Source organism: Cornus florida, unplaced genomic scaffold (assembly GCF_030987335.1).
Source record: "Cornus florida cultivar Cherokee Brave unplaced genomic scaffold, ASM3098733v1 CherokeeBrave_3.0.0_Hap2_Chr10, whole genome shotgun sequence".
NCBI classification, from domain to species: Eukaryota; Viridiplantae; Streptophyta; class Magnoliopsida; order Cornales; family Cornaceae; genus Cornus; species Cornus florida.
Window position 1 is genome coordinate 60,412,596 of NW_026775580.1, and position 13,974 is coordinate 60,426,569.

At 34.8% G+C, this 13,974-nt stretch overlaps 2 protein-coding genes across 2 annotated transcripts; one reads left to right on the top strand and one right to left on the bottom strand.

The window, feature by feature from the left end:
• Window positions 1-1,815: 1,815 nt before the first annotated feature.
• On the top strand, window positions 1,816-6,204 carry LOC132276003 (bet1-like protein At4g14600). Its single transcript, XM_059777245.1, has 4 exons — window positions 1,816-2,034; window positions 2,302-2,425; window positions 4,873-4,929; window positions 5,794-6,204. The coding sequence occupies exons 1-4, from the start codon at window positions 1,979-1,981 to the stop codon at window positions 5,953-5,955; spliced, it is 399 nt and encodes a 132-aa protein (XP_059633228.1). The 5' UTR covers window positions 1,816-1,978; the 3' UTR covers window positions 5,956-6,204.
• A 1,126-nt stretch (window positions 6,205-7,330) lies between these two features.
• Window positions 7,331-13,974, bottom strand: LOC132276002 (serine/threonine-protein kinase PEPKR2). The gene is made up of 4 exons (XM_059777244.1): window positions 13,736-13,974; window positions 12,721-13,604; window positions 9,167-9,463; window positions 7,331-8,056 (listed from the first exon to the last, which is right to left on the bottom strand). The coding sequence occupies exons 2-4, from the start codon at window positions 13,481-13,483 to the stop codon at window positions 7,713-7,715; spliced, it is 1,404 nt and encodes a 467-aa protein (XP_059633227.1). The 5' UTR covers window positions 13,484-13,604; window positions 13,736-13,974; the 3' UTR covers window positions 7,331-7,712.

Here is a 13,974-nt window from a genome sequence, read left to right on the forward strand (position 1 = left end):
CACTATCTCGACTGCCACCTCCCCTAGATTGCTAATTTCATGTAAACATAATAGTGCACTATATTCGGTGCCTATTTAAAGAAAATGAATAGGTTCCTATAGGAATAATATAGCAAATTCTTGATTAATTGAGTTCCTTAATTTACAGGCGCTACACATCAACATAAAGAGCAAAAACAATGAGTTCCTATAGGAAGAAGACGGTGAATAGAGAGGGCTGAAGGTTGGTGCCGGAAAGAGAGAGAACAGACGTTGAACCCTCAAAAAAAAAAATAATAATAACTGAACCTTCTTTACTCGATCTCATTTGAATATGATCGATTTTCTGACTTATTTAACAAAAGATGATGTGTTTTATTTTAATTGGACTACATAATAAGTGAGAATATTATAAATTTTCACTGAAATCTAAGTATTGTCCTTTTATTATTTATTTTTAATCTATTATATAAACTTGCATTTGTTTTGATGAACGAAATCTTTCAAGTGGGTTATTGAGTTTTTTAAAATATATATATATGGTAAAAAAAACCATGGCTTGGAATCGAATTGATGCTCCGACAGTTTGCACACCACTATCAAAAACTACCAAAAGACACTTGATCAAATGTTTTTATATGTTTTATTTGATAGAAAGAAAGGAAAAGGAACTAAGAAAGGAAGGGGATTTTTTTTTTTTAAAGCGGTAGGAGAAAACAAGGAAAGAAAGGAAAGGTGAGATGAATCATTCTTTCTCTGTTATAAATTCTTTTATTCCAGATATAGGTTGAATAGATGAAAAAAAATTTAGAGCTATTATAGAAGTTTTGAGTTTTTATACTATCCCAAATTATATTAATTTTAAATTATAATATTTTACATAAAAAATCTAGAATTATTATAGAAGTTTTGAATTTTAATACTATGCTAAATTATATCAGTTTTAAATTACAATATTATACTATGTAAATTATACAATATTATAAATGGTAATATGCACAATTTTTTAAGAAATTTAATAAATTATGAATTTATTGTCTCACAATCTCTCAGAATATCCAATTCATCCAATTTTTCTCTCTCTGCCATTCAATATTTTTTTATTTTTTTATTTTTATTTTTTTTTATTTTCCTACTGAGGCATAAATAAATAAAATCGACAATTATATTTTCTTTTATCTCTCTTGGAATATACTCATCATTTTTAAAATCAATTTTTAATTAAAAATTCCATTTTAATTTTGATCCCCCTTGATGACTCTGAGTGTGACACGAACTTGAATAGGTTGAATAGATGAAAAAAAAAATTAGAGCTATTATAGAAGTTTTGAGTTTTAATACTATCCTAAATTATATTAATTTTAAATTATAATATTTTACATAAAAAATCTAGAATTATTATAGAAGTTTTGAATTTTAATACTATGCTAAATTATATCAATTTAAAATTACAATATTATACTATGTAAATTATACAATATTATAAATGGTAATATGCATAATTTTTTAAGAAATTTAATAAATTATGAATTTATTGTCTCACAATCTCTCAGAATATCCAATTCATCCAATTTTTCTCTCTCTGCCCTTCAATTTTTATTTATTTTTTATTTTCCTACTGAGGCATAAATAAATAAAATCGACAATTATATTTCTTATATCTCTCTTGGAATATACTCATCATTTTTAAAATCAACTTTTAATTAAAAAATTCCATTTTAATTTTGATCCTCCTTGATGACGCTGAGTGTGACACGAACTTGAATATGAATAGGTGGCAAGGATTCGTTGGTTCAAACAACTCACAATAAAAATATATATATAAATGAAAATAAGAGAAGCCGGAAGCTTCAAATTACCCACCAACTCCGCGTAACAGACAGCCACCTCCTCTGATTTCAAATTCGATCATCCGTCCTGTACGCTTCTTCCTTCTTTCTAGGGTTTCGTTCTTCGATTCTGAAGCTTTATCGTCTTCGATTTTCTTTCTCTTTCTTCAATGGCGACCAATTCGCACAGAGGCCGTGACTTTTACGGTGCTGCTTACAGATCCAGGTACTCTATACCTCTATCGGTTATGATTATTTCTCTTTTATGCTCTCTGTTTGATTCTCAACAATCTGAACATGAAGAAGAATCTTTAATATTTTCACGGAAAATTCAACCCTAACCTAATCAGATTCCTTTTTTTTTTTCGTTTTCTTTTCCCTACCTTTCATTAAACAAACTGTTAGTTTTTTTATGAATTCCTTCATGTTTCGTGCTCCTATATATGTGTGTATTATATAGATATAATTATGTTATGAATGTTTGTGTACGCAGAGAAGGGCTTAGCACGAGACCTGCGGCTATTTCTGATGAAATACAATTGCGGATTGATCCGATGCACGCGGATGTGGACGACGAGATTAGCGGTCTCCGTAAACAAGTTAGACAGCTCAGAAATGTAAGTGTTTTTTAATAAGATAATAGCTCAGAATTTAAGTTTGGCAAAAGTGTTAAGGTTCTCTATATATTTTATTCGAACTTGTAAATTTGACAAAATTGGGGCATGTATGACTGATCTTCATCTTGTGAAAGGAACCAAAATGTGGAGTTTGGATCACTGAATTTTCATTTAATTATTATTATTAGTTGCATATAAGTTGGATGTCTGTGTCATAAACTGTACAATAGTATTGGCTCTCGAAGTCACTTTTGAAGATCATTTTTATATCAAATGTGACCTACCATTGTACTTGCATGATAATATTTTGTCAACCTTTAAATTGAGTATTATTTATGAGTAAAAAACCCTTTAAACAGTGGTAGTCTATACGGAGTAGTTGTTTTATTTATCTATAGTTCAATTTTTAGTACCAAGATCAACCATCATATTGTTGGCTAGGATTTATTTGTACACTCTAGGAAGTTGGCTATCTTGGGATTAGACTGATATCAGCAATATTTCAAGTTTTCATAAACTAGCAATTTTGGCGATTCCTTCATGGCAATGTTAGTTTTTGGAGACAAGGCAGTAATTTGGAAAGCATGATTATAGACATGGACAACATGGTGATTTGTGGTCTTGAGGATATTGGGGTCAGTTGTGCCATTGTCCTTTGAGAGATTGTATTGAACGTATTTGAAGCCTTTTCAGGACATGAAAGTGAGTACCTTAGTTATGGTTTTGGAAGACATTTAGTGATGGGTTATTTAGTATAGCTGTGAATAATGAGAGCTTGGTGTATGTGTTCTGTTAGGAAATTATACTCAATACTAGTTCATAAGGAAGTGGAGGACGTGATGGTGAATAAATATTCCGTATTTGATTATGGATTCCAAGATTAGCAGGAATCAAACATTAGCGTTGCTTTTGCAAAACCTATGCTAAACCAGTTCTTCGAGGAATGATGTGGTGCCTAACTGCAAGACATTTACCGGAGCTACAGCTGTTTTGTTCCCCCAATTTTTTAGTATTTGAATGTTTTCTGGATCAATATAGTAGTTTTTTGTGATTAGTGGATTAGTGCCAACCGGGACTCAAAATATCAGAGGATTATGAATCTGATAGGTCAATCTAATGAGACTAATATGAGTTGTTGGTGAGTTGGACATGAATTGGACCTAGATCAGTCCTTATCAGGCAGATTGACCAAGGCTAGAAAATTTCCAGTGGACTTGGTATTGGCAGTCTATTGCGCAACATCTTTTGTCGCCTTCTGCAAAAGTTCAAAATGTCTATCTCATATTTATTTTCCTCCAAGCTATGTTATATGGACTTGGGTACGTGCGTCGGGTGTGGATATTTATCCACTAGTCAGTTGTGTCAAATCTCCAAACGAAAAGACACATGGACACTACTAAACATTCATATCAGTTAATTTTTTAATTTTATTTTCTAGTTAAAATAATGTCTTTATGCAACATAGTGTCCAACATTGGCATTTCACTCATTTTGAAGCAATAGTATAATAAAATTGTATTATTGCACATGTTTTTTTACTTATCAAAAAAAAATATTGGACATGTTTTTTTAGGTTCATGTCCAACCAAAAGTGTTGGACATATCCCATACCCATGTCCAAGCAATGTGGGTAGGACATGGGTACTTCACTTGCTATTCAAGAGTCCATGTAACGTAGCCTCCAAGTACCAATCACCCGCTTTTCCCTACAACCATTTATCTAAGAACTCTCCTCTCTACTATTACATATCTAATTATGAAATTGAATATTGTTCTGCTTAAATTACTCATGTCAGGATTAAAATGTCACAAAGCCTATGAGAGATGATTTGAGCATTTGAAATTTTTTTTGCCTGTATCACAGTTAGACTTTACAACTCATATCAATTAAAGTTTTTATTAGCACCACCTAATGCTCAGCAACAACAGTACAATGACATAGAAGAATATAGTAAATAAGAGGAGGATGTGGAAGATGACAACAACAACAGTCGCGTTAGCTAAATTGATTTTATTTAGTGTATGTTGCATCATTTGTGTGTTTTTGGACTGCATTGTTTATTTTTATGCAAAATTTTATGACATTGTAGCAAATTAGATTGACTACAGCTGTTCTAATCTTTTAATAAATGTTACTTGTTCTAAATACTTTTTTTTTTTGTTCCTTCAAAAATACTATTTTATTATATATTCATTTTTTTATTCTCATTATTTCAATTTTTTTTATTTTATTTTTTTAATTTTTTGTCTTCTCAAGTCTTTGTATTTTTTTGTATAGCCTTGTTCCTTAAGTCTTATATTATTGTTCTTATATATGCACGTTTACTCATTAGTCATATCACTATTCTTCTTTAGGAGATGCATTTACTATATTAGTTCTGCTACGCTCATGGATTTTTGTTTCTATATTTTCTGTTTTTTGAGCTCTAACTCGAGTACTGCTGCAGGTAGCTCAGGAGATAGAATCAGAAGCAAAGTTTCAGAATGATTTTATCAGTCAGCTGGTATATTATTAACTGTACCCTTCCTTACTTGTGAAATGTTTCAACTTTTGGTGAACATTTGTGGATATCATGAGTCCTGACATTAAGGGGATTAATTACCTCTCCTGCTGTGATTACTTTAACTACTTTAACTATAAAAACAAGAGAGTACGAATTTCCAGAAAGTACAACTCTATCGTATTGACATCTCAGTGGATGTACTGTGACTTGAGTGAATGTTCTTCATTACTTGTCACTTTGGATCTATGAAATACCAAAATTGTGATTGTAACTTGTCTGGTTGAGAACATTTTGCCTTCGTGGACCGTTCTACATTTTCTACAAGATTCTGTTATGAAATTAACACTTTGATTGTGATTTAAGTCTTTTTAGCTCCAGCTTACCAAAAACAAAAAGATTCACCTTAAAGTATGCTGCAAGAAAGTTTCATAGCTAGTGTTTTAGAAACATTATTGATCAGGAAGAGGGAGTCTCCTAACTGGGCCCAACTAGTGGAAAGTCATGTTTGAATTTCATTTTGCCTTGTTAAAGTGCTTTTTTTATTTTATTTTTTAAAAATCTGAATTAACAATAAAGGGCTTTTTTTGTATTCTTCAAATTTAGAGTGGCAGTAATTTCATTTTGCAGCAGTGATCAATTTATTTCTTGAGTTTTTGAGAAGTAACTAACAATTTGTTTGGCCCATTGTATACATTCGTTTAACGAGTCTTGTTTTTATGCATGTGTAGATTATTTTTTTCTAGGTTACGGTACTTTACAAGTAATCAGTTGATCCTAAGAACAGATGAACATGGCACTTTGTTTTCATCCCAAGGAAAAGGAATGACTCTGTACTGATCTTTTATGTTTTGTTGTTTGTAACAGCAAACGACGCTGATCAAAGCTCAAGCAGGGGTGAAGAACAACATGAGAAAATTGAATAAGAGCATCATCCAGCAGGGATCAAGCCATGTGATCCATGTGATTGGTTTCGCACTACTATGTTTTTTTGTGGTCTACATGTGGTCCAAATTTTCGAGAAGATGAGAACCAGCAGTCTTGCTGCCACACCAGAAGTATCCAAATTTTCGAGAAGATGAGAACTGGCAGTCTTGCTGCCACACCAAAAGTGCATTTTTAGTCTTCTGAGAATTTCTAATCTATTGTAAAGCCAGCCCCATGGCTTTATAAGTTGTAATGACGTCTTTTTAAAGTCTGATTTTAGTTTTCTTCATTTAATTTTGCGCAGAAAAAGAATGTTTACCTTGTGAGTAATGTTGATGTCTACTTTGTGAATATATATATATATATATATATATATATATATATATATATATATTGGGTAATTACGTTGTGAGTTATGGTCTTTATAAAGAAATGTCCCATTCATATTTAGGTTTGCTTGTTAGTTTGTACAATTTTGGCTCATGGCATTGGCAAATGAATATGCACATGGCATTCAAGCTGTGGCTTGGTAGTGCAACTCTTGGGGGTATTAAAGCGCTGTAGCTGACTGTGATGAAGAGAAAAATTGCAAAAATATTTATTAATTTCACAGCTTGCTAATCATAAGTTGTTCAGCCACTTTTTGGGACCCAAATTCTTTCCAGTGGACCACTAGGACGTGTTGCGCCCAATTTGTTACAGAAAAGGTTGGAATGTTTAGTAAAGATCCCAACTTTTTGTAACGTAGATCTGAACTGGACGGAACAGAATGTACTGTTCACAAGAGGGGATTTTCTTCCTCCTTTCAGATGTTAATGAGGTTTCTACCTGACCAACCTTGCCTTAGCTCAAAGAGGGGTATTGTGGATGTTGTTTCGGGATGGGTGGTCACCACTGCCATCTGCGTCGAGCATACTGGGGGTTAAACCTGTGTGCTCCAAGCATCCTTCCAGGAAGAGCACATTACAATGCTGTCTGGATGGAAGAGCATATTCATGTTCCTCGTCTGGGCTTCATGTGGAGATGTAGATAATTCCGGATTTCTTAACTCGGTGCAGGTCCTTTTTGAGTTGCACTCCAAGCTTATAGCCAAATTGATCATTAAACTTCAAGGTTTGACTTTTGCCAGACCGTGAATGAGGTTTGAGAAAATTATACACCAAAATAAAAAAATAATAATAAAAAATCATGTCTAGATTATTGTCTAACGCATGGACATGCTTAAAAGCTTTTCAGTAAATTTATCCTTCACAAGCTACCGAATGGAACCGATCCGGATTGTGAATACAAGCTTAATTTGAACACACTCTTAAAATTCATTAGAAACCCGAACTGAGCCTGAGCTATCGAGTCTAAAGACTACAATCTCTAGCTTGAGATCATCCATCACGCAAAAGAATCATAATCCCAAAAGGCACACATTCTTTCAGATTTTAACCTATTGTGGAATTTTAAGAGAGAATGAAGCAACACTGAATTTAACAAGGCAACAATGAATCAACTCATGTTACGCAGCCAGCACATCCTATTTACATATTTTGTACATCAATTTGTTAAGTTTATGCGATTATGACAATTATTAGGTTAAAACTGCATGACGATTAAACCAAATAAACACTGAATGTCAGCATCTAATTCTTTCTGTACAGTAAGGAACTAGCTTCCATCTTCTTTCTGTACATTAAGGAACTAGCTTCCATCTTGGGTTAAGGCATCAGCAGTGACTTATCATTCGACAGTTGAATAGGGCAGAGGGCAGAGGGCAGAGGGCAGAGGGCAGATTAATTTCGATCCCCAACTTAAAAACGCGCGGAGACGTTGGAAATTGTCAGTCGGTCAGATCTCATAATGTAGTAGGATCAGAAAGCTTTGCAAAGATCAGAAAACTCCCGTATTGGGCTAGTACGAGCACACAGCCTGCTCCTCTTCGGTTCAGAAATCCTCACTTGTGAAATTGCCACAGCAAGGGCATCAACCAATCCACAGTCATCCTGCTCTTCTGACTCGCAACCCAAATCATCAGGTGATAAAACTGAACTTGGGCCTTCATGCAGAGAACGACTGTCTATCCTGTTTCCAACCGATTCCATCGTGTTTAAAGGAGCTGGCAGCTGGGAGGATGGTCCTGATTGATTCTTCAACTTCGACTTAATAGACAGTGTCTTTAGTGTGCGCTCGGTATGGAATAAAATCCATGGATGTCCTGAAACAACAGCAAATTTCAATGTCGATTGAGTAGAGTAGGACCAGTAAACTTAAAAACAAATTGGAGTTCTATGTTAATGATTATGGTAATTTTTCCTTTGGGTAGGTTGAGTGTTCGAGCCCCGTTGGGAACAAAAATATATAGTTGGTGTGTGTTTGATTGAACTTTCGGAAAATAATAATACTAATAATTATTATAATAATTAAAATTCAAGAGATTACTCCAAAACACACACACACACACACTTGCACACTTCACTATTTCTGCACCAATAATGGCCACATCACATTTTCAACCCAAGTCTGAGAAAGGGGGCTGTCGATGCAGCCATTAAATTACAGAAATATTAGCCCTAACATGGTAAAAAAACTTTAGTGAATAGTAAGAATCGACATTGATAGCATTCAGAAGTTTAAAAGGGCGAATTGCACAAAACCCCTTTCAAATTTTTTCAATTGGCACAAAAAAACAAAAAACCTTGCCCTCTCAACTAACCAAAAACTCAGCTTGTTTTGTCATCGATCGTGTGTTTTGAGTTTGACGACGATGGAGATAATAAAGGGTTTATTGTTTTTGTGAGATTAAGACTAGGCATGATGTGAGAACAATGGTGAGGTAAAAAAATGAAAATTAAAAAACGATGTCGTTTTTGACAAATAAAAACTATTAGCCAACCAGACAATTTCACATTGGTCGAGATTAAGAAATACACCAAAACAACATCGTTAACAGGACATAGGTATTTTAGTAATTTTCATATTTCCATTAACGACCATTTACTTCCGTAACCCCCTCGTTAGTTTTCCGTTAATTGAAGGGTTTTTTTTTTTTTTTTGCCAATCGAAGAAAGTTGAGTCGGGTTTTGTACAATTCTCCCTATTTAAAAATAAAAAATGGATCACAGATGAGTAGGTGGGCAAGGAAATATTAAAAGCATATTCATCACCTTGGACATATTCGGATTAAATAAACACAGATTTAAATTTTCATAATTATTTCACAAATTACTCGATTATGTGAAAAGAAAGCAAGTAGTATCCAAATCAAAGTAAAGTCGCACCCAGTTTGAAAATCATTTAAGAGATTTGACTAGCATCAGAAGCTTACTTAATACTTCGTCTGCTGCTATCCTTCCAGCAACATCTCTTGTGAGCATTCGTTGAATCAAATCCCGGGCAGGTTTAGATACAGACTCCCAAATCCCTGTGTGGACATCTAGCTTCACATTTTTTATTGCCTCAAAAACTGCTTCAAGTGAGTCTCCTTGAAATGGGAGAACACCAACCAAGAGAGCATGTAGGAGGATGCCAGCACTCCAGATGTCAACCTTCTCAGAGTAATCTCCTAACAGAACCTCTGGTGCAACATAAGCCGGACTTCCAGCCAAACCAGCCAGCTTCTGACCTGCAATCAGTTTCATAAATCAGAAACAAAATAACTTACAAACAAAAGGAACATAACATAGATCCTCGAGAAGAGAAGGGTCATAATTCCAATTGAAAACCCCAGAGTATGCATAATGCAAGCAGATTGTTACGGACACATAGACGTGTTCTGTCTCACATCGGGAAGTAGTTGATAAATGGTGTTGGAAACCCACAAGTGACTTGTCCTTTTGGGTGTAAATTTGGTCCATTGGGACCATGTGGGTCGGGAAATATTATGTACATCCCCCTTGCGAGGATGCGAGGATCTGACCAGCTGAGCTTGTCACAGCTGCATAGATATGTTTTGTCACACATTGGATGCGTACAGGCAGTCTTTGGGTTAATAAATGGGGGTTGGAAACCCCACAAGTGACTAATCGTTTTGAGTTTAGAACTGGCCCATTGTGACAATAAGTTGCTTAGAGGCCAAATTTGTTCTTCAAATTCAATAAATATCTGAAGTTTGTTCAAAACATTTTAACAAACATTACTTATTTCAACATAAATTAGGAAACTAAAAGGATTATCTATATTATAGTAAAAATTCTCAAAACTTTTATCAAATGGGGTAGAGAAGATGAATACAAAGAAGAGGAGTAGGTTGAAAAACAAACACAATCAGCCATTGGAAATGCTACAATTTGGAAGCAAATTATACGTTGCCTACAACACTTGTATCATTCAAAATAAACTATCAAGCAATAAACACTAAAAGAATGATGACAAATATTTGTTTAACAAATTCAATTGTTGAACTAAAAGACTGACGCAAGTATTCAAGTGCATGCACAAAATGCATACACACTCAGACAAATTGCACCAAACTTCAAATTTTGAAAAGAAAATGTTTACTTCCTGAAGTATACGTAGCAACATTACCTTTATCAACTTTATAGCTGGTCATTACACAATATGCATGTACTTAAATTCATAAAGTCTGAAGGTCAGTTGTTGTTTAGTTCCAAAGAGAACCATCAATAGCAGTTAATGGGGGCAATGGAATACCAAATTGTTTTTTGTAGATAACCCAGCCTAATAATAAATCCTTACAAACTAAGCCACTTTCTGGTTTTTTAACACACCATCTCACAGAGATGAGAAAAAAGAAGATAAAATGTTTCAAGCTCTCAATTCCACCATATGGTTTGTCCAAAAAGGAGATAAACTACGGGGAGTAGAGTAATTCAGAGAAGAAACATCTCTCCAGGTTCACTAAATGACGAAAATAATCACCTCACAACTGAGGTTATTTGGAGTCTAGGAGAAGTACAGGATGGTCGTACAAGGAACAAACCCAACAAACTGATGAAAGTATCAAGCCTTTTCCATTTTATGCTCTCTTTCCTTCTAATCATTATTTCCTACTCACTTATCCCATTAAATTCTGAACCATACAGTGTGTAAGGCACTTAAATTTGACTTTCTTGGTGCGGAAACTTCTACTAGTTTTTACAGATTTAACTAAATAGTGGAAGCCTGATTGAATGAAGACCTAATACAACTCTTTGGACCAGGACATAGGCCATACGCAAACGGTGCAGGCCATAGCCCATCAAATTGAGGTTCCGTGAGTAATGAAATATCAAGCAATTTCCTTTTTATGCTCTCCTTTCTTCTCATCTTTATTTTCTACTTTCTTCTCCCGTTAAATGGTGCACCAAACAGTATGCAAGGCATTGCAAATTGCCTTCATTGATGCTGCAACTTCTAATTTTTACAGCCTTAACTTAATAGTGGAAGCCTGATTCAAAGGAGGGAGTCGAGCGACCAATAACTATCTATAAAACCAGGACAAAGACCATATGCCATTACAAGTGGCCCACGTCCCATCAAATTGAGGTGCTGTTAGTAGTGGATTGGGTACAGACCCAAAATCTAGCTTTATGTACGCAAATGGACTTTTCTTTCTCACTCGAAACCCATATTGTCAAACATAAGTCACATAACATTCAAGAGTTTTTACCATCTCAATCAGCAGTGGCACTTAAACAGTTTTCTTAAGATTTATTACTTGGATGAAATTTGGACTCTCTTCCTACTAAATCCCTTATAAGCCCAAACTATAGAAGTCAGATTCATTTTCTTAAGCTAACTAGAACCTTCTGAAACTTCAACCCTCCAAGGCTCCAACTCACATGAGCCTTAAAATTCCATCTTTGCCTCTTCCAAACAACAAAAAAGAAGAGAGAACAAAAAGAAAAGAAAAGAAAAGAAAAAAAAAAAAAAACTAGGAAATGAGGATCTTGAATATCAGGACAAGACGATTCCAAATTTTTAGGGGTAATGAAATGAGAATTTAGGGGTAGACCAGACCAATTGTTACACTTTCCCAAGTTAAAAGGATAGAAGATGCTGGGAATGGGTGTGTTTGAGAGAGAGAGAGAGAGAGAGGATATCCTGCTATCATCTTTATCTCTGGTGTGCCCCACCCTAATACCATCATGGATATACAGATAGAAGAAATTATGAAAAGTTTTCTTCTGTCACATAATGTGGTATAAAACAGCATGGTAAGAGAAGGGGACACAACTTCTCCAGTAACACACTTATTTGAAGAATTATAGCTTCTTAAATGATGGATTGAATTTGAGAATATAATAAAAAAGATCCGCAAGCTATTTCAAATTTATTTCAACATAAAATCAACTCAACTCTCAACAAAGCCTTTTTCCCAACTACTTGGATAATTAAGAATCAGTCAAGGAAAATCACCAACAAACATACTGGAAGTTTATACCCACATTGTCATAAAACTTTGCATTTCTACTTGCTCTTCCGTATATAATGGAAGACACTTCTACTTGAAATAACTTTTATCCACAAGATAGTAAAACATTGTATTGCTAGTTCCTCAGAAAAAAAAAATGGACAGGATACTTCTCCTAATTGAAAAAAACATAAATGCATTACCCAACATCAGACAGACATAAAGTCAGAAAGACAGAAACCGTGAAAAGCAACATTACAAAGATACAACCAAAAGCACAAAAAAATAATTATATGAATGAACAACACCAAATTAATTTGAAGCCAAGAATAGAAACTATTCATGATGCCAAAAACAATACATAACCACCTACGATGGGAAGGTAGGAAGCAAATACTCACTGCATAGACGCATTTAGTATATAAACCAACTTTAGCATGAACTTTAATATGCTTCTAAAAAGTATTGAGGATATCAAAGATGAGAAAAATTCATAATATGGTTGAAGACAGATGACAGATTTTTACCATTTGCAACCCTCATAGCTAAGCCAAAGTCAGCAAGCTTTATTTTCCCCGAAGCAGTGAGAAGAATATTCTCGGGCTTTACATCCCTATGTACAACCCCCATGTCATGGCAATACTTGATCACCAACATCAATTCCTTGAATATATTAGCAGCCCGATGCTCTGAATATCGACCCACTTTACCCATCTGATCAATCAACCGTCCACCCGAACACAACTCCATCACAAGATGAAAACATTCTGAATCCTCGTACACCGCCTCTAGTGTCACAATACCAGGATGGCCTGACAGGTGCTGCATGATTTCCACCTCACGGTGAACAGTCTCCTCTCCTTTACGCAGAGTCTTACAGGCTAATTCCATTCTGCTAACCCTACTCCGGCACAACCAAACCGACCCAAATTTACCTTTCCCAAGGGTGGCACCGGAAACATAGTCATCCTCAATCTTATTCTTCCTACCCATCTGCGTGGCGGCATCAATACACCCTATCTTCCTCTTCAAACCTCTCCCTGGCAAAACCAAGGACGAGGTTCCACACGCAGGAGCTGTTGCGGCAATCCCATTGAGCCTGGATTTACATGATCCAACATCCTCCTCACCAACTACATGTTCTTTACACCTCTTCTTCAATCTCGCAAAATCCTCTAAGGAATAATGAGACTTCAAGTTCGTCAACGAAGATCGTGAATCATGGATTGAATGTAAGATTTCTTTTTGGTTTGGGCACAAAATTTCACTTCCTTTTCTTTTCCTCCTCATCAATTCTACTATCCAAAATGCACAATTTTAGACTAACCCAACCCTAATTTATCAAAAAGCAACCGATCAACCAATTACGTTCTGTACTGCACTTCTAAAATTTGCCTTTTTTTCTTTAAACCTGAAATTGATCCACATATACTACATGATCAACATATAAATCAAGAACTGAAAGCTATATTAAACGATCGATGATCTACAAATAATTAAACAATCAAATAACTGTATGAAAATTAGGGCAAAAGATCGAACCTCTACAGTGCACAAAGTTGCGCGAATTGTACAGATATTGAAGCACGATAATAGCGTAATGTGAACAAAAAGATTGATTGACGAATGTAGCCGACGGAGAGAGAAAGCGAAGACCAAATCAGAAACCCTAGAAATCTCCAATGTCCAGCCTAGGGAAAAATGCAAATCGAGGAATAAAAAAAATGTGCTGAATATCGTAGTGTATGTGAACTGTAATATGGGATGGGGTTTATCAATTA